Source organism: Quercus robur, chromosome 6 (assembly GCF_932294415.1).
Source record: "Quercus robur chromosome 6, dhQueRobu3.1, whole genome shotgun sequence".
Lineage (NCBI taxonomy): Eukaryota > Viridiplantae > Streptophyta > Magnoliopsida > Fagales > Fagaceae > Quercus > Quercus robur.
In genome coordinates this window covers 2,758,936-2,786,509 of record NC_065539.1, presented here as the reverse complement: position 1 = coordinate 2,786,509, position 27,574 = coordinate 2,758,936, and the positions used below count along the sequence as shown (strand labels likewise).

General features: G+C 31.4%; 2 protein-coding genes across 6 annotated transcripts in view; both read left to right on the top strand.

Annotated features, from left to right (window-relative positions):
• Positions 1 to 4,671: 4,671 nt before the first annotated feature.
• Positions 4,672 to 9,131, top strand: LOC126690588 (receptor homology region, transmembrane domain- and RING domain-containing protein 1). 2 transcript variants are annotated; one of them, XM_050385805.1, is made up of 6 exons: positions 4,672 to 4,899; positions 5,120 to 5,338; positions 5,837 to 6,232; positions 6,845 to 6,942; positions 8,132 to 8,199; positions 8,844 to 9,131. In XM_050385805.1, the coding sequence occupies exons 1-5, from the start codon at positions 4,779 to 4,781 to the stop codon at positions 8,153 to 8,155; spliced, it is 858 nt and encodes a 285-aa protein (XP_050241762.1). In that variant the 5' UTR covers positions 4,672 to 4,778; the 3' UTR covers positions 8,156 to 8,199; positions 8,844 to 9,131. The 2 variants fall into 2 exon arrangements, with proteins under 2 accessions (XP_050241762.1, XP_050241761.1); XM_050385804.1 differs by lacking the exon at positions 8,844 to 9,131 and adding an exon at positions 8,505 to 8,836.
• A 990-nt stretch (positions 9,132 to 10,121) lies between these two features.
• The window catches only part of LOC126690589 (thiosulfate sulfurtransferase 18), a 35,170-nt gene continuing 17,717 nt past the window's right edge, over positions 10,122 to 27,574 (top strand). The window contains exons 1-7 of one of the 4 annotated variants that reach the window (XM_050385809.1): positions 10,122 to 10,296; positions 10,434 to 10,514; positions 10,630 to 10,710; positions 10,886 to 10,965; positions 11,081 to 11,151; positions 11,301 to 11,354; positions 11,619 to 11,876. In XM_050385809.1, the coding sequence (XP_050241766.1) occupies positions 10,280 to 10,296; positions 10,434 to 10,514; positions 10,630 to 10,710; positions 10,886 to 10,965; positions 11,081 to 11,151; positions 11,301 to 11,354; positions 11,619 to 11,708 (474 nt within the window). In that variant the 5' untranslated portion in view covers positions 10,122 to 10,279 and the 3' untranslated portion in view covers positions 11,709 to 11,876. Of the gene's footprint in view, positions 10,515 to 10,629; positions 10,711 to 10,885; positions 10,966 to 11,080; positions 11,152 to 11,300; positions 11,355 to 11,618; positions 11,877 to 21,842; positions 22,357 to 27,574 lie in introns of those variants that run through there. The other 3 variants (XM_050385806.1, XM_050385808.1, XM_050385807.1) reach the window with 3 other exon arrangements.

Genomic DNA, 27,574 nt, shown 5'->3' with positions numbered 1-27,574 from the left:
ATCAACCCATACCTAGAGTGGTTAGGGGTCGTTGGAAAAGTTAAATGGCATGATTTAGAGTATGGGCTTGTCAGATACAGGGTTCTGTATTACGATTTTGGCAGCTTTCTCTCTTGTCCTGCCCCTATACTGAGTTTGCCCCTTTCTTCAGGCATTTTGTGAGGTGCTGAGCATGAGGTCGTCCTCGGCAATTGCTCTCCTCGGCTTAGGCCTTGGGCCCTAATGTAGAGTGGGCCTGGGCCATGAATTCTCTGGCCCCACAGTTATATTATTATTTTTTTTCACTCTTTTATTCTTTTTTTTTTTCTCTCTCTTTTGAATTCACGTTTCCCTTAATGATCACTCCCTTAACGGTTTTTTTTTTTTTTTTTTCAAATCAATTCTTCTTTATTTATTATTTTTTATAACAATTATTAATATTTTTTAATTATAAAAGTTCTTCTTTATTTTTTATACAATAAAACTATCATTCCTATCAAATAAATAAATAAAACTATCATTATAACTTTTCATCCATATCCCTTAAATTTAGACACTACTATTCTCCTGTTGGTTTTCAAATTGCTAATCGTATCACCACAATTTGGTTGGATCATTTTTCTAAATTTCCTGTATTTGGTTGGATCAGTTTTCTAAATGAAAACTCCCACGTAAAACATTATCTACAAAATAGGACCACACTTCTGATACACTTACATTGATTTTCAAACTCAAATTGCTTCTTCTTCAGTTCTCCAATTCTCTCAATTCTGTTAATCTTCTTTTCACCATTATCATTATTTTTTCTATTTGCTCTACTCAAATTTGCTCCTGCTCAACGGTATGTGTGTGTCAATATACTTTGGTCTTTTCTATTTTGATTTTCTAATTCATGAACAACTTCTTATTTTCTAGAAACAAATCAAATATTTGTGTAAAATAGCCCTTATATTTCAACCTCACCATTAATTTCTTTCACATATTTCTTCAAGGAACGAGCACTAGGGTGCCTATCTTTAAGATTTTGGTATAACTTCAAGGAACTTGCTCTAAGGTGTTGATCTTCAAGATTTTCGTGTGTTCTGTCCTCCATCTCCAACGAACTATTTGGACTTTGGACTTGAAGTGTAGTCAGCCAAAAAAATGTAAGTATCTTTTATGACCTCTATTTAGAACGCCCCATGCGCATTGAATTCTCTTTATTATGTTTGCTTTTATGAGTTTTCATTTAGTATTTGTTTTCCTGTATTTGGTTTCCTTATTTTGTTATCATTATCTTTTCCATATCATTATCTTATCTTTAAAAAAAAAAAAAAACACTTTCACGTCACGTTTTCTTATATTCCTATTGTTTTGTTCAAATATAATGACTTATATTCACCTTTTGAAATCATATAACTCATATTAGCATGAAAATGTTTTGAACTTATATTAGAACTCATATTAAAAGCGTGAATATAAAAATATGAGAACTATTTGATATCTATTTGGACTAAAATTTTTAAATATGAGTTCATATTTTTAAACATGAATTTTCTATTGGAACTCATATTTCTAAACGTGAATATTTCAAAGAAAAAATATGAGTTCTATTTGAACTGAAATTACTTTTTGATTTTTTTTTTCAACAAAATATTTAGTTGAACGCTAACTTAGAGTTTAGAAAGAAAAAAAAACCAAAAAACCAAAAAACCAAAAAAACCAAAAAAACCAAAAAAACCAAAAAAACAAAAAACCTTACTCTTTTCTGTAATTTAGAGTTTGAAAGAAAAAAAAAATCTTTTAACTCCCACGAAAATACTGCATACAAAATAGGACCACACTTTCCTTTTTAATCTTTTCTTTTATTTGGTCAGTTTGATAATTGTTTAATATTTTCTTTAATTAATGACTCTTTTTTAAAGAGTGGGAATGATATATATATTTTTGTCTATGTTTTTTTTTTGGGGTTATTGGGTTTGATTAATTATTTTAGTGTATGTGTTTTAAGTGGTAGTTTGTCTTCCTCCTACTATTTTTGTTTGTTGTTTTTCTTACATTTAAGCCTTATTCTCTATTTTTTGTATTTTTTTAGGGTGATATATCAACAATTTTGTTAGATTACATGGTAGGTACATTGGATGAATTCAGGGGAGCGAAGTGGTAGTCAATCTATCAAGTAGTTGTTAATGAACATTTTTTGTAAATATCCTATTATATGAAATTTAATATTGTCCTTTTTTTTAATGTGAAAAGTTTGTGTCTTAGCATAATAATAAAGAATAACTAGCCTCTGAGCACGGGAGTGAATGCGTGCTTAGAGGCTCTTCAAATTTTTGGTAAAAGTTAATAATTTGCATTAATTATAATTTAGAGCATTTATTATAATTAGAGATTACTACATTTTTCAATCACAAAAAAAAAAAAAAAAACCTAGGGGTGTGATTAGTATTATGTGTGGTGAAATAATTTTTTCATCATCACACCTTTAGGTTTTTTTTGTGATTGGAAAATGTAGTAATCCCTAATTATAATAAATGCTCTAAATTATAATGAATGCAAATTATTAACTTTTACCAAAAAATTGAAAAGCATCACGCGCGTGCTCAGAGGCTAGTGTATATATATTTTGAAATGATTTATTGAGTTGGATTTTTGTTTCTTAAAAAAAAAAAAAAAATTGAGTTGAGTTTGTATTGGCTCAATATTTTGGGAAGAAAGTTTTTCTTCAAACTAGTTTGGAGAGAAACTCTACAAACTCTCCATATATCTTTATATTGAGTGTGAATTTTGAAAATGTAACTATTGGATTACATGTTTTTTATTATATTATTCATGTTTGCAAAATTTCAAGAAGATCAAAGATTAATTGCTATGTCATCAACTAAATGTTAAAATTTCACATTTTTGTGAACTAAAATTGTGTATAAAAAATAAGTTTATTGATAAAATAGTAAATAACATTTGATTTAGACGAAATTTGATATGCATGTTAAGAATACAAGGAACATGATATTCATTGATTAGATTTTTAAAATTTACACTCAAAAAAGAAATATATAACAAGTTTGAAAAGTTTCTCTCCAAACTTGTTTGAAGAGAAACTTTGTTCATATTATGGGGCCTTTTTGGGGGTGAGAAAAAAAAAATGCAAAAATTCACCCATATTTTATTCTTAAAAAAAAATATTTATCATTTTACAATTTCAAGATATTTTTATACCATTTTTGCAATTGGGTGCTTAGGCCCCTTTGAAAATTTTTGGTACAAGTGGCGATTTAGTAAGACTTGCCTAGTTATGAATTACAAAATAGTTACTTAGAGTATGTTTGGATACTGCTTATTTGCTGAAAACTGAAAACTTATTGCTAAAAATATTGTACCAAAATAATTTTTAAAAGTGTGAATAGTGCTATAGGACCCAAAAATGCGTTAGAATCTATATTTTACTGAGTTTAGTGAAAAAGTGAACAATACCCATAAAACCGAATTTTTTTTTAAAATAACAATAAATATTAAACAATTTAGTTAATTGTCATATTTCAAAACAATTTTGAAAAATAACATCTCGAGTATCTAAAACTCGAGTTCCAGATGGAACTCGAGTTTTTAAGTCTCGATTTGGAGAAAAAAAATTGCGCTGAAAATCGAGTTTTAGAGACTCGATTTCCATAAATTGCAAAAAACACCGCTATATGGCTTTAAAACGTCACTATAGGGATTAAAAACGCTACTATAGGGCACCCTAAACCTGGTACTTACAAAAATTTTTTGCAGGAAAACGCCGCTGTAGGGATTTAAAACGTCACTGTAAGGCTTAAAAACGCCACTATAGGTGAATTTTTTTGCATAAAACTCGAGTCTTAAAGACTCGAGATTTATGTGGCATTTTTCCACTCAGAACGCGAGTGTTTGAAGGTCGAGTTTTTTAAGTGGATCTCGATTTTTTGAAACTCGAGATGCTATTTTCCAAAATTGTTTCAAACGTTGTCTAACTTACAAAATAGAAAGGCTGAAGGAGGTTATTTTGCTCAAAACCTCCATAAAACCCACTAAAAAACATAGAACACGCGGATTGGGCAAAACGCCCAATCCAATCGCACACTTGGTAGTTACATATTGGTTTTGACAAGTTAGTCCTTTCTTGGCTTTTCTTGATAAAGTCTCATGAATAGGTACTAGTACAAAAACTAAACAGCTTGTAAATAATGTAATTCTTCATGCATAATTTAATGATACAAATTTCTCCTACTTCATCTCAAAAGTTATCTTCTCCTTTTTTTTTCTCCTTTTTTTTGGTAAAATTTAGTTAATTTCCATTTTCTTCTCATTTTTTTTCTCACACATTTATCGATTGTGTTTTCAACTCTATATATAAAAAAAAAAAAAAAAAAACTACTCCAACATAGTCAAACAAATTGAGATCCAGTGCAATTAACCTTCTTCCTCTCACATCATTTTTTCTATTAATCTTACTTTTTAATTTTTTATATTCATTGGGTAAAATTTTAATTTTAATTTTTTTACAATTTTAAATCACAGCCACGGCCCACTCGTAATAATTGGTGCAATACCTGCTCCTGATATCAATCTCAGTCAAACAATGTTTGCCGACCCCACCTTTTCCAAACTAACAATGTCCTAATTTCTAACATCATCCATTTTATCTATTTATTATTTATTGTTTTTTTTTTTAGTGTAAATTTTTTTTGAATGAGAAAAAAAAAAAAAAAAACAGAAGTTGTGTACTGTAATTGTTGTCATTGTAAATTCTGGACCATCAAAACGAAAGAAACAGAGATAGCGAGAGGGCCGGAGAGATGTGGGAAGCGTTAATCGGATTCTTCTTCGTGTTCGTTCCATACGCAATCCCACGCACCTCTGCTACTGTTTCGATCGATTCGTTTTCCACGTCCTTCCCCGACCTTCCCGCCAAATCTGGTAACTTCTTTTTCTTTCTTTCTTTCTTTCTTTCTTGTCCCTGTTTGGTTGCTGAGAAAACCTAAAAAAAAATTCAATTCCATGATTCTGAGTCATGACTCATAAAGTAAATGCAAAACCTTTTTCTTTACTTTACTCGTAACCTAATTTCCACTTTTTCGCTTCAATTCAGAGAGCGCTCTCTTAATTCATATCCAAATTTTTTTTTTTTTTTTTTTAGCTGTTGCTGTCAATAGGTCTGGTACATGTGGAGCACTGTATGTAGCAGATCCTTTGGAGGCTTGCTCTTCGCTTCAAAACAAAGGAACTGAGCAAACGAGATTGGCTTTGATAATTAGGGGTGGATGTTCTTTTGAAGATAAAATCCGGAATGCACAGAATGCTGGCTTTCGCGCCGCAATTGTTTACAATGATCAAAACGATGGAAGCTTGGTTTACAGTGAGTCAGCTTGTCCCCTTTAAATATCTATGTTTATTGCTTCAATCGTTGGATTCCGCTTTTTGATTGGTAAATACACAACATATAACTCTCTATAATTGTCTGGATGATGGGTGCGTTTGTATAAACTGTTGGAAAAACTATGAGGAGTTATGGTTGCAAAACAGAGTTTTGGGTTTTAAAAACGCTCTTTTAATCAAATGGACCCGATATATTGCACAAATTAAATGGAGGTTTAAACAGAGTGTTAGAATAATGGTTAAATGATTAAATTTAGTATTTTCTAAAAGTTTAAGGTTTTGGGTCAAGTGGTAGTTTATCATGGTATGAGAACAAGTGGTCATGAGTTTGAATCCTGTCCGCTCTTCTTCCCATGTAAGACTTGAATTTTTGGGACAAGTAATAGTTTATGGATGTGCAGCTATTTCAATTGAAATAAATGGAGAAATTGTAGTGTTTCGCGTATTATAATGTCTTGCTGCCCCCTTTTGTTTGCAGTGATGATACACCCGAACAACATTACAGTGCATGCGAGTTTTGTTTCTAAGTTTGCTGGTGAAATCTTGAAGGGGTATGCTGAAGAGGGTGAATTCAGATGCTGTCTATATCCAAATCATTATGAATCATCCTGGACGGTGTTGACAATATCTTTTATCTCGTTTGTTGTCATATGTGCAATCGCGGTGTTTGTCTACTTTGCACCCAGACATTGGTCGTCTTCACAAGGAACACATTTTCGCTCTCAAAGAGTAGATGCTGAGATGGTGGAAGCTCTACCCTGCTTCACGTTCAGCTCTGCTCATCCGAGGGATTGCCTCACTGAAGACACTTGTGCCATTTGCCTTGAGGATTACAAAGATGGGGAAATTCTTAAAGTTCTCCCCTGCCGACATGGTAGGACTTTTCTCACATGTTTAATATTATAGGCAATTACAATAGGGTTACAGTCCCTGTCTTGCACTACAATGGGGTGCTTGTAGATGTTTTCATGTAGTTCTGTTCCCTGCATATCTGGGGTATCTATAAAGTTCATAGGCTACCTTGGCAGGTCATGATGCTCTTGAGACTGTTACAATCTAAAAAGTTAGGTTATGGAGCAGAAGTGATGCATAGTTTTACTTATTGAGCTTGTATGTTGACAGCTGGAGCTCTCACTAGTTGTTACAAATATAAGAGTACCACACTAGGTCCAAGAAGAAAGAACTAGAAGAAGCTTTCCAATGAAAAAGGAATAAACCATTGCTCTTATGATGTCATTGAACTACCATTACCATGTATTTACAAAAGTTCAGCTGGACAGAAATATTATGCCCTTACTGACACGCACATGGACACTGGTTTATGTTTATCACATGATTGTATCTTAAGCTGCCATGTGCTTTTATTTTTTAGTGGAGATCGTTAACAATATAGTAGTTACTCCATCAAAATTAAGTGCATTTTATATAACATCATATATCTAGACATCTAGAGAGATATAGTTATCAACTTGAATTCTTATTGCAGGATTTCATTCAATCTGCATGGACTCATGGTTGAATAAGTCGGGTACATTCTGCCCAGTGTGCAAGCATGATTTGGCAACGAAAATTGCATATTCTGATGTAAGCAAATACCAGTCTTAGTTTTTAGTTTTTAAAGGAGCAATGTTAAATTACTTTGCTGAATATTTCAGGCAGTAGGTTACTTTTTGATTGTGGTACATACGTGTTATCTCTATTTGGATCATGATCTGTTGCTAATTTGAACTGTTCACAGAATCATAAAATTTATCTTGAGTATAATCTCTCTGCAATTATTTTTTCATAAATCATGGGGTGCTAATTTCAAGGCCTGGTTACTCTATATTGCATGCTGGTCATACTCTCTTTTCTCATGCTCCCACTCCAGTCCTTATTTTGTCAATTCAAATGTGAATGTCATCTTGAAACTTGTATGGAAAAGTTTTGAGCATGGTCCTTAACTGTTAGATGACTTGCACAACCTGGCATGAGAAGATGGGGAACATTTACTTTGCCTACTCAGTAAAACCTGGTGAAATATAGTTTCAGCAAGATATATCAAACTACTCAGTCCAAGCCTTTCATTGAATGATTAATTGAGGTCAAGAGGCTTGTGATTTGTTTATTTATTTATTTATTTTAAATTTGGGCACAACTACATAACTCTTAGGGTGCTCATAAATGCATGAGTTGAGTGCTTATAATATTAAACGAGCCATTAACTTAAGAACAGGATGAACATTCTTGGTTTCTGGGTTAATATTTATTTATTTTTGCAGTTATCCTACAAAAGTCTTGCATGTTGTCCTTGCATGCTAATATACTCTTGGTCCCAGCAAACAAGTCTAGAATTTTCTTCATGCCAGCCAGGCTTGGCAATGGAGATTTCAATCAATTATAGATGATCACTTATAAAAATGAAACTAATGATAGTATATGTAGTAGATTTTGTTTACGGTTCACAACCTTGATGGCAAGTGGGAGTTTGAAGAGTTTTTCCTTACAAGGGTGGATGATCCATAGTTGGCCTCCCTAAGCAATAACTTTAATGCAGGAAGTGCTTGGCCTTGTGGATCAATATGGGTGGCAGGTCTTAGATTTAAAAATGTGTGGTAAATGTGCTTGCCTTTTAGGTAGACAAAACTAACGTAATTTATGCTTATATTCCCTCATATTTTGGGATGAAATGTATCCTGTTCCTACATTTCTTGCATACTCCTGGTCAGATTGCTATGGCATTATGCAGAATGCGGTTTGTTCTGATTAAAATTTGGTTGTTCTCTTCTTGCAGGTGAAGAAAGGAATCAGGGTATAGAATCAACAAATGGAAATAAGGATCGGTCTAGCTCTTGACATTAGGTATGTAGTTTGTTTTTCCCTCTGACTTCAAAATTTTGGGGACTTCTACTCAAAAAGATGGAAAATGTGCAAGATTTTCACTATTCACCAGCCTTCTTTGCATTCTGAAGTTGAAACCAATTAATCTCTAGAGATCTTTTCTCTGATCTGAATCAAGCTAATCTGCATCGAACTGTTAAAATGCTAGTCATTTTGAATACTGGCCTGAGGCTTGTTCAGATTTTTTGGTGTGATTCTATGTTAATCTTGTTTCCACAGCTAAGTCCATCTTTTTCTTTTCTATAATTCTTTTTTTAATATTTCAGGGTGCTCCCTGTCTAACTAGGGCATTTCATGAAGAACATTAGAAGCTTCCTTAGTTCTTCTCAGTCTCTGAAGTCTTGAGAGAAATCTGGGATGATGTCCAAGAGTGCTTTTTTATATGATCTGGGTTTTAATCCACAAAATTGTACAGGATACATTGTCATTTTATGCATGTGTGTATATACATACATATGTGTGTATATTTGCGTGTGTTTCTGATTGACATTTTATGAAAAAAAATTAAAATAAAACCATATGTAAACCATTATATTATCCAACTTAACAATAATTTTTTATCATATTTTTGAATGACCAATACTACTATTGCACTATATTGATAGGTGATGTAAATATCCCAACTGAATTGGCTAAAAATGGTTGATATCCATGCTATGGAGGCCAATGAACTAATTATGGATTGCTTTATAAGTGGTTCAGCAGAAAACAGAAATATAAGAGAGCTTGACACAATGATTGCTTTTCATGGGTACTCCAAGGAGATGGTTCACCAGCTCAGTCCCAAGGCTCAACATTCTTATGATCCCTTAGATTTATCTAATTCTGTTTCCAAGTTATATGTAAGCATATTGTAATTGACTACTATTTACAGGAGTTGTTTCCTTTGCTCACTTTGCTTCTAAACTTGCCGCATAGTGCCGCTTCCTGCTAACTTTCATCTGTATGGCGTTAATCATGAATCATGATTTTCACACCCTTTAAAATGAAGAGGAGAAAACAAAGTGAATTTCATAAGATTTTTGTCATTAAAAAGAAAAGGGAAAAGAAAAAAAAAAAGTTTTAATGGGTCGCATGACTTCAACACCAGTTTCTGCAAAGACAGAGTCTAAAGAGCATCTATATTGGAATAAGGCTAAAACTTGTTACGCCTTTGAGTACTCACAAGTGTTTTTTACAACTGAAAATTTAGGTTAAGAATACACGTGTAAAAAATACTTTCACTATGCGGGCTTTTGGTACAAAAATAAAGTACAAGGAAAATTTAATTTATTAGTAATAATAAAAACACGACTTTTGTTACCATTTATCTACATGGTAATTTGTGAGTGGTGGAGTTATAAAATCATATGAACGTACCACTTTTACTAAACAAATCGTAACAAAAGTGTAGTCATAGCATTTTTCAAAATTTACAAACTACATGACACGGATGTTTATTAATTATTGTAAGTGGTAACTACACCCTCTAATGCTGATGACATGGTGATTGCTATAATATAACTCTTTATTTATTTATTTCTTACTTTACTTTAGAAGGAGATGCGTGTCTAGTGCATTAAGATTTCTTAATACGAAGAAGTTGCTGTCTGACATTATGTATTATTTTTCTAGTATTACTCAACCATTATTTTGAACAAAATGTTCTTGTCAAAAGATTTATTTATTTTTGCTTCACTAGATTTCGTAACTACAAATGCTTCGGCGTACAACAATACAACATTATTTTAGGCCCACGCTTTTAGTGGACTTCGAGTCAGTCCCAACTGTACAACTACTCCAATCAAAGCCAAGCATTTTCTCGTGCCCCACGTGGCATGATTTCATTGGACAAAATATACGTACCCGGAACTTTATTCCTTATCTATATAACAGCACATTAATTTCTTCCCACAGAAAGTGAATTCCGCCACCGTGACCAGTTAGCTCAGCCCACGTTTTGTAAATTCAGTTGACTTTCCTTTTGGCAAAACAGGCCGACAGCCCCTTGGTCTAGAACGTGAAAATCCAAGCTATATAAAAACCATTTCTGATATTATTCATGGGCTCTTTAGAAAGGTCTATTTCATTTCTCTTTGATACCACACATATAAAATTTTCAGAACTATATATTTGACTGCGAAATTTGATATGGGTTTTTCCTGGGCTATGTTCTCTCGTGTTTTGTTTCTTGTTCTTCTTCTTACATTTTATAGCTCGGGAGCAGAAGTTGTCACCGTTGATGTTCATGCAACTAAGGATCCTATCAATTCTGGCCACAAATATCTGGATGTTAGGTAAGTAAAAGGGGCTCTTTGTTTTTGTACTTTGATCCATGCATTTCTTCTTCAAATTACTGAAAATACTTGTCTCTCGTGTTTTGTTTCTTCTTCTTCTTCTTGTATTTTTTAGCTTGGGAGCAGAAGTTGTCACCGTTGATGTTCATGCATCTAAGGATCTTATCAATTCTGGCCACAAATATCTAGATGTTAGGTAAGTAAAAGGCTCTTTGTTTTTGTACTTTGATCCATGCATTTCTTCTTCAAATTACTGAAAATACTGTAGATGTGATTTAACTGGATTTAAAAAATAAAAAAATTAAGGGTCTTAACTTTAAAGTTCTGTTCATTCTAAAAGAAATTTGAAACTTTATTCAAATTGTAAATAGGACTGTGGAAGAATTCAAGAAAGGGCATGTGGGTGCAGACAAGATCTTGAATATTCCTTACTTGTTCAATACACCAGAAGGTAATTTCAATTTCTAACAATGATAAGCCTCTTTATATGGGTTTTTATTTTTTTATATTGTTTTTGTTTGAAAATTTTTTAGTCAATAAACAAATGATGAAACTTTGACCTTTAGGTAGGGTGAAAAATCCTCAGTTCTTAAGCGAGGTTTCGTCTGTTTGCAACAAAGAGGACCAAATTATTGTGGTAAATTATAATGTTTCTTGATTTATATTGTATTAAATAGTATAAAAATGTAATAAAAAAAATTACCTTTAATATGGTCCAAATGCTTCCTATCAAATATCATGGCCATGTTCTTATCTTATCTCTTTGTTGATGTTATCTATGCATAGGGTTGTCAAAGTGGGGTCAGATCCTTGTCTGCAACTGCTGATCTTCTTAGCGCTGTAAGTCTTATATGAAAATTAAATTGATCGTATCTTTCAATTATTAGCTGGTCAGATTTCATGCTTAATTAATAAAAAAGCTACTTGAACATCATAATTTCCGCAACAATTTTAAGAATTTCTTCATCTTTTTTACAATTTCTTCATCATTTTTTTTGTTAACTGAACAATTAGAGAGAAAACTGAGGGGGTAAAAGAAAGGGTAATTCATAAAAAAAAATTAAAAAAAAAAAAAAAACTAACTTGTAGTAAATGGGATTGCAGGGATTCAAGCATGTGAGCAACATGGGAGGAGGCTATCTCGCCTGGGTGGAGAATGGGTTTCTTGTGCAAAAGCCAAACGCTGAGCTGTGAGCTCTATAATTGTATAAAACAACCATAATTTGCAGCCACGAGCAAAACATTGCAGAATATGTATGTTTTTAAAAGAATAATTTCTGAGATATGTACTTAATTTTTTTTTTGAGTAAACAGTATTATTTATTAAAATATACATAAAAATAATAATATTAGTATTTTAAATCGGATTTATAATACATTACATAATCAAAGTACAATTACAAAAAAGTCTAACATTTGTAATTGTAGATTGAAGTTATAAACAGCGAACGCTGATAATTAATTTAGTTTTGCATGTTGTTAATTATTAATGCGTCAGGCACTTTGTTATCAATATTGTTTATATCTAACTTTATGGTTTTACCGTTTTACACTTTTACTATTGGCATCTTGGCCAGTGGTATTTCGGCTTAATGGCACCTCCGCTGGTAAATATATATAGATTAGTTTGATCTCTCATGCCTTCATCTACCAAAAAAATACTGATAAAAATGAACAATGTTCTATATACTTGGAAAATTGGGGTTTCAAAATGGTCTAAAATAGCATCGAGATCTCACTAAAATTCAAATCACACAGTTCAATTAAAACATTGATCGGTGATTCCCTAAACTGCAGTGCAATTTATGTACCGTACATATTCTCTTTGAAAAAGCTTACAAATAGGGGTAATATTTTAGGTTAAACTTGTATCCAGTATACTGGAACACTAGACTTAACGTCCTATTATTTTACATTCCATTCTATCCAAGAATCGATGGTTCATTGGATCAAACTAAATTTGCCACATTTTTTTTCCCTTCACAAGGGATATCAAACTAATTGGCTTTAGTTAAGTCAATTAATAAAGTTTTTTTGTTACTAAATAAGAAATTTTGTATTAAATCATGCCTACACAAAATAAGAAAAAAAATTCAAGCTAAGTTTACTAGTTCCTAAGTTGTTATATGCATGCACCATAAGTTTCTTAATTATATGCAACCATGTGGTTGTATTAATTAATGAACTAGATAGATTTTAATTGTCCTTGATCAAACTGAATTTTTTTTTGGTTAATTAGGGGTGTCAATTTGGGTTAGCGTGTCAGATTTGTGTTGTGTCAAGGTAGGGGTATTTGACAAAATGGCTCAACCCGAACCTGACCTATTTAATAATCGTGTCATGATCCTTTAATCCTAACCCGACCTGTTAATAAGGCGGGTTGACTTGACCCAATTTACTTGACACGCTTAATAAACGGGTCGTGTTGAGTTGACACGAATGTAACACAACCCATTTTAACTTGCATAATGTTAAATATAACATCCATCTAGAATTTTTTTTTTTTATACATCCCAAAAGTTGTGCATACACTTCAAGTCTTCAACCCACATTTAAAATAATATAATTCAACAAAAATATAACATCCATCTAGAAATAAGTTCTTTACACTCCAAAAGAAATGCATACACTTCAACCAAAATTCAAGTAGCATCATAAAAAACAACCAAGAATTTGTCAATCTTTTCTACCTTACTCCACTCATCAACAGTAGGACAATTCTTATAATTAGAGTCAATAAATTCTAAGCGACAAAAAGCATGCCGGTAGTAAAGAGCATTCTCAATCATAAGAAAGGTAGAATTCCAAGTAGTGGGAACATCTTGTCTTAAGCCTCTCTTACCATCCAAAGACATTTGATTCACTAACTCTAAAAACTTTTTCTTCCTCACTTGTAGAGTGAGTAGTATGGTTGAAATAAAAAAATAAAATTAGATATTTGTAGGAAGGTTTTGAGATTTAGGGTTTGTAGGGTTTAGAGATCTAGGGTTTGTAAAGTTTCAATTTCCAATTATATCCCTTGTAAGTTTTTGTAATTACTCACTTTTCTTTTTAAATTTGAAATATAGGTTGGATATAAAAGGTATTTGACAAATCTAAAATAAAATGAATATTTATTTGTTATATGAGTTAAACGGGTTATGTTAAATGTGTCATTTTGGGTTGACACATATAAATTGGCGTGCCAAACGTGTCTATTGTGAGTTATGCGGTTGACCTGCTTATGACATATTTCTTATCGTGTTGTTTTTGAGTTGACCCATTTATGACCTAAACCTGCTAAGGTCCAACCCTAACCCGTAAAAAGTTATGTTGGGTTTGTGTCGTGTTTGCAGGTTAGGTCAAACATTGACAACCCTATTAATTGTTTAGTGCAAGTATAAGGTTAAGGATTCAATTGAGAAACTTAAAAAACAACACCTAACAACCTATACCTAAGTTTTTCCTAAGGAAAGACTTTCCATGTCTTAATATGATATTAAATTTGATTCTAAAAAAAATGATATTAAATAACAATAACCATTTAGCAAACACTACAAGTTCAAATCTTATTATATCTTTAAAACAAAAACAAAAAATATTATAATCTACCTCAATTTCCTATTCGGATTTGGTTTTTTTTTTATTTTTTATTTTTTTTTAATAATTTTTTTATTGCTTTTCCTTGAAGTGAAACTAAAGGTTTTCCTTGTTATGGAAGAAAATTATTTTTTTTGGTATGGAATATGGATAGAAAAAAAATTTCATATTGAAGAAATAATTGGACATTCCTTCTTAGTGAATGAACAGAATTGTTGTAAAGAGTTTGATCATTTTTGCCTAAGAATCCTCCCACATGAGAACAAATGAAGACTCTTATTGAGTGAGAGAGTTATTGGGAGTATTGAATTCTTGGAATTGAGTTTGTGTGTTAATTTGTTTGTGAGAGAGTTTGTTTGTGTTTGTAAGGTTTAATTTGATTCATAAATGTTTAAAATCCATTTTACTCTTCCTTTTCTTCACCTATTTTCCATTCTCTCCCTTTTCACCCCAATCAAGCATAGGTTAACTCTCCACTTGTTTTGATGTTAGTGATTTTTGGAAATGGGTCATTTTTCAAAAAACATTTTTCGAAAAATTATCTCATTTTCTGTGTTTGATAATGAGCTGAAAAACATTTTAATGTGTTTGTATGCACAAAAAATTATTAACATTTATTGTATAATTCAAAACATGTATATCATGTGAACCAACTAATGTAATCAATATAAATTGCAAACCAAGTATGAATTTGGTTTTCCATCTAAAATTTGTAAAAAGGCTTGTCATTCTAATACGATAATAATTTTTGAAATTTAAGTTCTCAATAAACTAGATACTATCAAAATTAGTTGTCCAATATTATTTTATAGACTCCCAATTAGTTATTCAAATTTACAAACACACATGTTATTAATAATCCACTTCACATCTTCAAACAATCTATTTCTTACGAGCGTTTGACGTACAAATTTATGCCTGCACCCACACAACTCGGCTATGAAATGAGTTAATTGAAGATAATCTCTTTTTTTTTTAAAAATTTTTTTTTATTGAAATCTATCATTGGTTTTACTTAAAAGACAAAATTTGGCCGTTTGAAATTACCTTTTTAAACTCATTATGTGACAAATTATAAAACTATTCATGTGTACTATTTAATGTGCATTTGGCTCCAAATTAAAAAGTCAGTTTATTTTACTATTCAACTTATTTTTGCTACTATTTATGGGTCTCACTGCATTTTTTTATACTATTCATGAGTCTCACTGTACTATTTCAGCTAACTTTTACCATTATCTATAATACTTTCAACAAAAAGTTTTCAGTTTCAGCAAAATAAGCAGATCTCAAACAAATTTTTAAACAAGTCATATGACTCATTTAAAAAATCATATCACTAAAATAACACATGAATGACTTCTTTAATTGTCGCATAGTAGGTTGAAGCAAAATAGCTCAAAAAATGTTTAGAGCCAAAAATTTTCCTTTATTTAATAGTAGGTATCATGAAGGCTATAAGTCTATAACCCCCAACAACTTTTTTTTTTTTTTTTTTTTCATTTACAATTTTTAAACTTCTCTCTCTATTTATTTATTAATTTTTTTTTTTGTCTTTTTCATTTACAATTTTCATTTCTCTCTATCCAGCAACTTCTTTTTCATTTACAATTTTTAAAGTTAATTAAAAATCAATTAATACCAAGTGAGTGATAGAAAGAACTATACGCCTACACTCACATAGCTCTTTGCTTTGTTATCAATAGTTTCACATGTTGCTTATTGGCTTCCTTTGTTTCAAGCAACATAATAGAGTTGTTTTTCCAAAAAAAAAAAACATAAAATAACCTCTAAAAATAAGTCGTGTTCTTAATAAAATTTTTCATTGACAAAAAATAGTTTTCATTTAACTTTTTTTTTTTTTTTAAATTTCTATCAAAACAAATGGATAATAAGATTCTTAAGAATTGTTTGTATGCTAGTCTTTTTTTCAATCGTTATTATTAATTTTCCACGCATAATATGTTTTGGCTTCAATGGGAGAAATCTTTGATTTCCAGTAAATTCTCTGATATACATAATAGTCCAAACATGAAAAGTTCATTTTTGTTTAGAAAAAAAAAAAAAAAAAATGAAAAGTCCATTTCTATTTTTTTTCCCGAACAATTATTTGTCTTTCTTGTGTAGTTGTTTGCCCATTTAAATTTTTTTTTTTTTTTGGTCTAATGACTTATTTGTTTTTATTCATTGATTCTATTGGTTAGAATGTTACCAATGCCACGCATACAATCGTGTCCACAGTCATTTTGGTCGCAGACACACATGTAGTCGCGTCTACTGCCACATGATGCGTCCCATCATATTGGACTTAACCGCACCGACCCAATCGAGGTACTTGGGCTTTCCAGCTTCTTGACCTAAAACTTAACAGGAATAACAAAGAGAAGATTTATACCTTGCCAAAATCTTCTTCATTGCCATTGTTTGAGGGCTTGTGTCTAAATCCCTGATGTATGCTTGAATTACTGATATCTAAATTAGATTTTGTCATGTACAACTCAAAATATAATAAATGACTTGGTGTTTGTAATTTAGTAATGATAGAAAGACCAATACTAATATGGAGGGCAATGATACGAGACAATAATAATTATAATAATTCTAAATATATTAGAAGACAACAACAATTAAAAAAACTAACTCAACTATTTATCAATATCATAATACAGACCACAAGTTAATAGAAAAGTATACTCAACCTAAAGCAAAAATTTAACCAAATTGTTTTTACAACCCTTGTATAGACCAAAATCAATTAGAAAACCCAAATTTCATCTTGAGAATGGTGTCAGACCGACTATACAGAACATTAGACCTACCAACCATTGTCTTGTATAAAGACACCATTTGCCTATACTCAGTTCCCTGGCACACATTAGTCATTGCTACAGAAGTTTCAAGCTCCACCATTCTCTACAGAAACACATCAGAAACAACTTGAAGTTAGTCAAAAGAAGTCAAAACATTTGAGTTCAATTCACCAATGTTAGATTGAATACTTGACACCCCACACTAGATATCCTCCACCCCAAATTGGATATCCTCCACCATGTATTCAACATGACTGAAGCTTGCACTAGACTAGTATGCCTCATACCATCCAAGTGCAGACAACCCAAATTCAACTAGAGCGAACTCCAATTGAATGTTCTTCAAGATCTTTCCGTTTCAGGAAAGAATCGACCATAGCCCTCCTCCTCATTTCAGCCCTCTCAAGTAACTCGTAGGCCTTTTGCTATCCCCTACAAAATCCAATCATAAGTCAATAAATGCATAATGAAAAAGTACCACAAAAACACTAAGCTTGTATGTTTAAAAATCTACATTTCTATTGCTATTCAAGTTAATTAATTAATTTATTTTATAATAAAAAAGTATGTATTTTATTACTGGACTCTTTAGTGGTATATGTTATTATTAACATATATCTTACCATTCCATCTTGAACATAAATTTCTGAATAACAAAAAGAATCTTAAATGAAACATACATTTCAGCTTCTTGACCTTAAAACTTCAAGGAATAGCAGATAGAATCTTAAACTTAGACCTAGGGTATGTTGATTAACTATTTTTTTTCTTTGGCCTTTTTTTTTTGAAAACAGATTTCTATCTCTAACCAAAAAACTTGTTTGGTAACTAGAAACAATTAAAAAAACAAAACTTTTCACTAGACAAGTTAAGACCATTTCGCGACCAGCCAGGTTTCGAATTGAATTGGCAAATTGCTCTACTTTCTTGCTCTTCTTTTCAACTAGCTTTATTAATAAATTAATACGCACATTGTTCTACTTTTCAAAACAAAACAATACTATTGACTAGGCAAGTTGGCGACCATTCCGCGACTTACATATACTTAAATATCAATCATATACTTACATATACTTAAATATCAATCAAAGAAGATGTGATTCAGATCCTCTAGATTTCTTAGGGTACTCTACCAAATAGTTTTTTTTTTTTTTTTTAAAATCCTAACCACTCTTCTATGATTTAAGGGTCTAGATTTTGCTATGTTAATATTCCTCTAGATTCTAGTAGCGTAAGATAATGAAAGACTTTGTGTTTATTAGATTTTGTCATGTACAACTCAAATGATAATAAATGACTTGGTGTTTGTTAATCTGTAATGATAGAAAGACCAATGCTAATATGGAGGGCAATGATATGAGACAATAACAATAACAATAACAATAATAATAATAATAATATTAGAAGACAGTAACAATTTAAAAAACTAACTCAACTATTTATCAATATCATAATACAGAGCACAAGTTAATAGAAAAGTTTACTCAACCTAAAGCAAAAATTCAACAAATTTTTTTTTACACGCACTTGTACATATCAAAATCAATTAGAAAACCCAAATTTCTTCTTGAGAATGGTGTCAGGCCGACCATATCGAACATCAAACCTACCAACCATTGTCTTGTATAAAGACACCATCTGCCTATACTCAACTCCCTGGCACACATCAGTCATTGCTACAAAAGTTTCAAGCTCTACCATCCTTTGCCGAAATACATCAGAAGCAGCTTGAAGTTGGTCAAAAAAGTAGACTTCAATTCATCCATGTCAAATTGAATACTTGACACCCCACATTGGATATCCTCCACCATGTATTCAACATGACTAAAGCTTGCATTAGACTAATATGCCTCATACCATCCAAGTGTAGACAACCCAAATCCAACCAAAGTGAACTCCAATTGAATCTTCTTCAAGATCTCTCTGTTTCAGGAAAGAATCGACCGCCCTCATCCTCGTTTCAGCCCTCTCAAGTAACTCATAAGCCTTTTGCTGTCCCTTACAAAGCCCAGTCACAAGTCAATAAATACATAATGAAAAAGTACCATAGAAACACTAAGATTGAATGTATAAAAATCTACATTTCTATTACTATTCAAGTTAATTTATTTACCTTTTTTATAATAAAAAAGTATGTATTTTATTACCGGACTTTTTAGTGGTATATGTTATTATTAACAAATATCTTACCGTTCCATCTTGAACATAAATTTCTGAATAACAAAGAGAATCTTAAATTAAACATACATTTCTACTTCTTAACCCTAAAACTTCAAGGAATAGCAGATAGAATCTTAAACTTGATCTAAGGGTATGTTGGTTAACTATTATTTTCCTTGGCTTTTTGTTTTTGAAAACAAATTTCTATTTCTAACCAAAAAAACTTGTTTGGTAACTATAAACAATTAAAAAATAAGATTACTGACTAGACAAGTTATGACCATTATGCGACCAACCAGGTTGCGAATTACATTGGCAAACTGCTCTATTTTCTTGCTCTTCTTTTCAACCAGCTTTATTAATAAATTAATATGCACATTGTTCTACTTTTCAAAACAAAACAATACTATTGACTAGGCAAGTTGGCGACCATTTAGCGACTTACATATACTTAAATATCAATCAAAGAAAACGTGATTCGAATTCTTTAAATTTCCTAGGGTACTCTACCAAATAGATTTAAAAAAAAAAAATCCTAACCACTCTTTTATGATTTAAGAGTCTAGATTTTGCTATGTCAATATTCCTTTAGATTCTAGTGGCGTTTCATGAATGCCACTTTAGACTCAGTTTTTTGTAGTGTGTAGAACTCAAAAGATAATGAATGACTTGTTGTTTATCAAATTTTATCATATATAACTCAAAAAATAATAATATGCGTGGCAATGATATGAGACAATAATAATAATTCTAAATATATTAGAAGACAACAACAATTTTAAAAAATAACTCAATTATTTATCAATATCATAATACAAACCACAAGTTGATAGAAAAGTTTACTCAACCTAAAGCAAAAGTTCAGCCAAAATTTTTTTTACAGACCCTTGTATAGACCAAAATTAATTAGAAAACCCAAAATATCTTCCTAAGAATGGTGTACAGACCAAAATTAATCAGAAAACCCAAATATTTTCCTAAGAATGGTGTCAGGCCAACCATATCGAATATCAGACCTACCAACCATTGTCTTGTATAAAGATATCATCTGCCTATACTCAACTCCATGGCGCACATTAGTCATTGCTACAAAAATTTCAAACTCCACCATCCTCTGCCAAAATACATTAGAAGCAGCTTGAAATTAGTCAAAAAAAGTCAAAACAGTTGATTTCAATTCATGTTAGATTAAATACTCGACATCCCACACTGGATATCCTCCACCAGGTATTAAACATGACCTACTACTTTTACTAAACAAATCATAACAAAAGTGTAGTCGTAGTATTTTTCAAAATTTACGAAATATACCATCTACATGAAACGGATGTTATTAATTGTTGTTAGTGGTACCAAAACCCTCTAATGCTGGTGACATGGTGATTGCTATATTATAACTTTATTTATTTATTTTTTACTTTACTTTTGAAGGAGATGCGTGACTAGTGCGTTAAGATTTCTTAATACGAAGAAGTTGCTGTCTGACAGTATGTATTATTTTTCTAGTATTACTCAACCATTTTTTTGAACAAAATGTTCTTGTCAAAAGATTCATTTATGTTTGCTTCACGAGTTTTCATAACTACAAATGATTTGGCGTACAACAATACAACATTATTTTAGGCGCACGGTTAATAGTGGATTCGAGTCAGTCCCAACTGTACAACTACTCCAATCAAAGCCAAGCATTTTCTCGTGCCCCACGTGGCACGATTTCATTAGACAAAATATACGTACCTGGAACTTTATCGATATAACAGCACATTAATTACTTCCCACAGAAAGTGAACAGCGCCACCGTGACTAGTGAGCTCAGCCCACGTTTTGTAAATTCAGTTGGCTTTCCTTCTGGCAAATCAGGCCAACAGCCCCCTGATCTTGAACGTGAAAATCCAAGTTATATAAACACCATTTCTGATCTTCTTCATGGGCTCTATAGAAAGGTCTATTTCAATTTTCTTTGATACCACACATATAAAATTTTCAGCACTATATATTTAACTGCGAAATTTGATATGGGCTTTTCCTGGGCTATGTTCTCTCGTGTTTTGTTTCTTCTTCTTCTTCTTATATTTTGTAGCTCGGGAGCAGAAGTTGTCACCGTTGATGTTCATGCAACTAAGGATCTTATCAATTCTGGCCACAAATATCTAGATGTTAGGTAAGTAAAAGGCTCTCTGTTTTTGTACTTTGATCCATGCATTTCTTCTTCAAATTACTGAAAATACTATATATGTGATTTAACTGGATTTAAAAAATAAAAAAATTAAGGGTCTTAACTTTAAAGTTCTTTTCATTCTAAAAGAAATTTGAAACTTTATTCAAATTGAAAATAGGACTGTGGAAGAATACAAGAAAGGGCATGTGGGTGCAGACAATATCTTGAACATTCCTTACGTGTTCAATACACCAGAAGGTAATTTCAATTTCTAACAATGATAAGCCCCTTTATATGTGGGGTTTTCTTTTTCTTTTTTTCTTTTTTTTTTAATATATTGTTTTTTTTTTTTGAAAATTTTAAAGTCAATAAACAAATGATGAAACTTTGACCTTTGGGTAGGGTGAAAAATCCTCAGTTCTTAAGCGAGGTTTCGTCTGCTTGCAACAAAGAGGACCAACTTATTGTGGTAAATTTTATTGTTTCTTGATTTATATTGTATTAAATAGTATAAAAAAGTAATAAAAAAAAAAATTACCTTTAATATGGTCCAAGTTCTTCCTATCAAATATCATGGACATGTTCTTATCTTATATTTTCTTTGATGTTATATCTGCATAGGGTTGTCAAAGTGGGGTCAGATCCTTCTCTGCAACTGCTGATCTTCTTAGCGCTGTAAGTCTTACGAAAATTAAATTGATTGTATATATCTTTCAATTATTAGCTGGTCAGATTTCATGCTTAATTAATAAAAAAGCTTCTTGAACATCATAATTTCCGCAACAATTTTAAGAATTTCTTCATATTTTTTTACAATTTCTTCATCATATTTTGTTAACTGAACAATTAAAGAGAAAACTGAGGGGGGGTAAAAGAAAGGGTAATTAAAAAAAAAAAAAAAAAAACTTGCTGTAGTAAATGAGATGGCAGGGTTTCAAGCATGCAAGCAACATGGGAGGAGGCTATCTCGCCTGGGTGGAGAATGGGTTTCTTGTGCAAAAGCCACACGCTGAGCTGTGAGCTCTATAATTGTATAAAACAACCATAATTTGCAGCCACGAGCAAAACATTGTAGAATATGTACTTTTTTTTAGAGAATAATTTATGAGATATGTATTTAATTTTTTTTAGTAAATAGTAATATTTATTAGAATATACATGAAAATAATAATATTAAAATTTTAAATTAAGTTTATGATATATTACGTAACTATAATACAACTACAAAAGGATTTAACATTTGTAGTTGTAGACTGGGGTTATACATTACCGCCCTATTGCACTTTGTAATATTCTCTTTAAGCTTATTTCTAAAGTTCTAGCAAATAGGTTTAAGACAATTTTACCTTGTGTTATTTTTGAATCTCTAAGTGCCTTTCAGTTTAGTAAAGCGATCATTGATAACATTTTGGTCGCTTTTGAGATGTTGCACTATATGAAAAATCAAAAATCTAAGAAAGGGGGGTTTTATGACAATGAAGTTAGATATTGCGTATGACCGGGTGGATTGGAGCTATTTAGTGAAGATTATGGAGAAAATGGGTTTTTGTAACAAGTGGGTATCTCTTGTCTTTGAGTGTATTAGCACTTTGTCATATTCCATTTTGGTGAATGGGGAGCCTAGGGGAGATATTAGGCCATCAAGAGGACTAAGGTAGGGAGACCCTTTGTCTCCCTATCTTTTCTTGTTATGCTCGGAAGGGTTGAATAGGATGCTTCAAAAGATAGCTTTTGATGATTGTATAAGAGGCTTCTCTTTATGCAAAATGGGTCCGAAAATCTCACACTTATTTTTTGGCAAATGATAGCTTGTTGTTTTGTAGAGCTTCTTTGTTAGATTTACAAGTGGTCCAAAATATCCTATCTTTGTACAAAAAAGCCTCAGTCCAACAGCTTAACCGTGAGAAAACGACCATTTTCTTTAGCAAGGCAGTGAATGAAGAAACAAAAACCTTAATCTCCAACTACTTAGAAGTACTTGAGGTGAAAGAATACGAAAAATACCTTAGTTTACCAGCTATGGTGGGAAGGGAAAAAAAAAAAAAAGCCTTAACTTTATAAAAGAAAGAGTGTGGTGTAAACTCCAAGGGTGGAAAGAGAAGCTTTTGTCCCAAGTGAGTAGAAAATTTTTGCTCAAAGCAGTGGTGCAAGCGATTCCCACATTTGCCATGAGCTGTTTCAAATTACCTATGGGCCTTTGTGAAGAGATAGAAGCGTTGATTTGAAAATTCTTTTGGGGGCAAAAGGGGGAGCAAAGGAAAATTTATTGGAAAAAATGGGAGGTTCTATGTAAATCTCAAGCTGAAGGTGGGTTAGGTTTCAAAGATTTGGGGAAATTTAATGATGCAATGTTGGCAAAACAGGTCTGGAGATTAATGAAGGATCAAAACTCCCTGTTTTTTCAAGTTTTCAAAGCCAAATATTTTCCTATAGGATCGATCTTTGAAGCTTCAGCAGCCAGGGGTTCCTATGCATGGCAAAGCATCCTCAAAGCTCGAAAGGTGATCTCAATGGGTATGCGGTGGAGACTGGGGGACGGAAAGAGTATAGATATTTACAATGATAACTGGCTGCCAGGGAAGGGGTCTGCCAAAATTGTTTCCCCACATGTGCCTAGTCTGTAAGGAGCAAATGTAGCTACCCTTATCAATTCGGACATAAGGACCTAGAACCAAAGCTTGCTGCATCAACACTTCTTGAGTTTTGAGGCAAACTGTATCAAAGCTATCCCACTGTTTTGGACTGAGCAAAGCGATTGTCTAATATGGCCAGCCGGTAAAAATGGTGAGTACTCGGTAAAAATAGGTTATCAGCTTCTCTGTGAGGTTGAAAACACTAGTGCCGCATCAAGCTTGGACACGTCGAAATAGGAGCAGTTTTGGAAACGTGTTTGGAAGCTCTGCATCCCGAATAAATAAAAACATTTTCTAAACCAATATCTTAGGACATCTGTTAACTTTTCCCATAATATATATATATATATATATATACACACACACAACTATATCTTTTTGCCTTCATGAAGTGACAATTATATCTAGTAATAATCTTAAAACAATATACTAGTGCATTATGATACCAAAATATTTCATACAAAATATTTTAAATGGATCATACAAACATATAATTAATATCCCTAATCAAAATTTAAAATGCTCAAAGTGGATGAGAGTATTGCTATCCCTATTCGATTTTTTATTTTTATTTTTAGGAAACAGTAATACTTATTAAAACACACAAACATGAAAATAGTATATAGAGTTTTTTAAACAGGCTATCCCTAATCGAAATTTAGATGCTCGAAGTGGATGAGAGTATTGCTTAGCCCCCATATGATTTATTTAATAGTTACTATTAAGGTTTTATAGGTGAATAGGGGGTTTGTTATAAACATTAACTTTTTAAATTGAAAGCATAGGAATGCAATTAAGGATCATAATTAAAGTTTAGCACTCCCAAATATATTAAATTATGGTTGGGCTAAAGTGATTTAACAAAGTGGGTATCTGGGTATTATACTTATTAGGCTGAAATGCATGCGTATGGGCAGAAACATTCAACAATAATGATCATAAGATAGTTTAACCTAAGTGAGTGAGGCATTCAAATTGGCTTTTGTGATAAATATTATTAATAGGTCACTTGGATACATGGTGTAAAATTATACAAAAATTAGAAATTATATTGAATTCTAATTGAGATATATGATATGAGTATGTATGTTGTTTTTCAATATAATAATGGTTTTCAAGAAAAATTGACTTGAATAATAAGTAATTTGACTTATTTTTTGAGTTTTGTAACATTAATTGAGTATTTAAATTGTTAATTTTACAAAACTTTATCTTAAAAAATTGTTACTTTTTTTTTCTTTCTTCAAATAAAAAAAAAATTACTACTTTTTCAATAGTTATAAAATTATACAAAAAACAAAATCACAAATGCCAAAATGGATAGCTAATTTGACAAATAAAAAAAACGTATAAGATTTTTACAATATTAAAAACTAACTTCAAAATCTAATATCTTGAAAAATAATTTAATAGTTGTGTTTAATTTTAGATGCATTGTGATTGATACTCCATTTCAATTTGAGAATATACACCAAAGTTTGACTGTTTACTTATTTATACATGATTTATGAATATCATGTCATTGTTAAGTAATACATACTTCACAAAATATATCTTTATTTTGAGAAGTGGTTTATTTTGGCTATAGATTGTTAAAAACATGCCAAATCATTCATAATTTATGCCAATTTCATTGATATATTCGGCTTCATTGTTTTCACATTTGTGAATACTTCTTATACATGTCTATAATTTCAAATATATGTTTTTTTTTTTTTTTTTTTTAACTCTACTATTACTAAATTATCTTGGTATGTACTTTATCGTTTGCTATCTAAATATATTTTTACTTATCACGTTATTCAAGCAAGAAAAATGCCTCAATCACCATCTTTCAATTGTTTGCATGCAACTAGATAAATATGTCAATTGTTTTCTTGAGGCCAATGTATTTGAATGACATTAAATATAAGTACATATAAAATTTTTTAGTGGCTTTACTTAAAAAATGTTTTAAAAATTTAATGTATTTTAGAAAAAAATTACAATAATCAGGTGCATTATATTATTGGACAATTGAGTTTGAGTTGTGCAATGTAAAGCCCGCAACTATCAAGTAAACCAAGTAACCAACTATGTCTTAAATTTTTTTTTTTTTGTTTTTACCCCAAAAAAAAAAAAGGTTTTAAATACGGGTCAAATCACGGGTTAAGTGGGTCAAGTCGGGTCAACCCACAAAAAAGGATTGAGTTAAGGGTCAACCCATTTTTGCTTCAAAAAAAAAAAAAAAAATCTAAGTTCAAGTCGGGTTGGCGAATACCGACCTATTTTGCCACATCAAACTATGGTTGTAAATAGTGATGAGTATTTTGATTGGATCTTCTCTTATTTTTTTAGTCACATTAGAATATTAGCATTAATTTTTGCAAAATTTTTTGCCTATTTTAATACAAGAATTTACTTTTTCTATTTTAGACAACCACTTTTCAAAAACACCTATATTAAATTATCCATTCTACATTCTATTTCAATATAATATTCATTCTTTGTTTATTTTTTTACTATTTCAATAGATGGAAAGAGTGAGTAAAAGAGAAGCAAGAGAAATAAATAAGATATTGATATGCACATGAACAGTAGTGGTACATATTACGCAATTATTGTAGCTCAAATGAAAATATATTATGCATTGACCAATGCAAATGCTCTTAGATAGTACTACATTTGATGGTTTCTTAGGTTCTTAGTTGAATTAGATGGTACTAATGTCATATTTGATGGTTGAATTTTTTTTTTAGTAACATTGAATCTCATCATTCAGCAAAAAAAAAAAAAAAAAAAAAAAAAAAAAAAACATTGAATCTCATCAACATCACTGGAACTACTCTTACAGTCTGTTACGGTCTTACCTCCCCAGATATATATATATATATATATATATATATATACACCCCTGCTTTTCTCTCGCATTCTCTCCCCTCATCGCCCACGAACCCAAAAATTTTGAAACCCACATATAATTCAAAACAATACCAACCAGTTACACAAACTCAAATCTAAAACTCTCAAAAAACGAAAGCCCAATTTTATGACCTTGGGTGCTCCGCCTCTGATTTAATTTTTTAAAACTTCTTTTTTATAAATATATTAAGAATACGTTATCAAATTATCAGAGGCTTTCCTGTTGTTGATTTAATGTCAAACATTTTCAATCCATCCTAATTCCATACGTATGCATTTGTCCAACCATATTTATGGATGATAATAGTAGTATACTAGCCTCTTTGCATGCGTTACGTGCGCGCTTAGAAGCTTTTCTATTATTTTTTTAAATACTATTAATTCATCTTAATAAGAGAGGTTTTTGCATTTGTCAACGAGATTAAGTGCTTTCCAATTAAAATGATTGAATAATGTTAGCACCACACATAAGCACGCACACACTTTGCCACAACTATTTTGTACGACAAAGGAGTAGAGAAAAAATAGTGAGTCGATTTGATAAATGTTGATACATGATAACTTGTGGTTATGGGATTGCTACACATGTAATAATAGCAGTAGTGATAGCTCATGATGGTTGTTGTCCAGTCAACACTAGAAGAATGTATTTTGAAAGCTTGTAGGCCTTTCTTCTCTAGAATAAGTGATTAACTAATAGGGGTATCTACCTCAACTGAAATAACCAAACCATCAGGCCTCTAAATCACAAAGGCCAACCTAATGCAAAATAAAACCTTGCACAATAATAGGGGAGACCCAACACAAACTCAGCAAAAG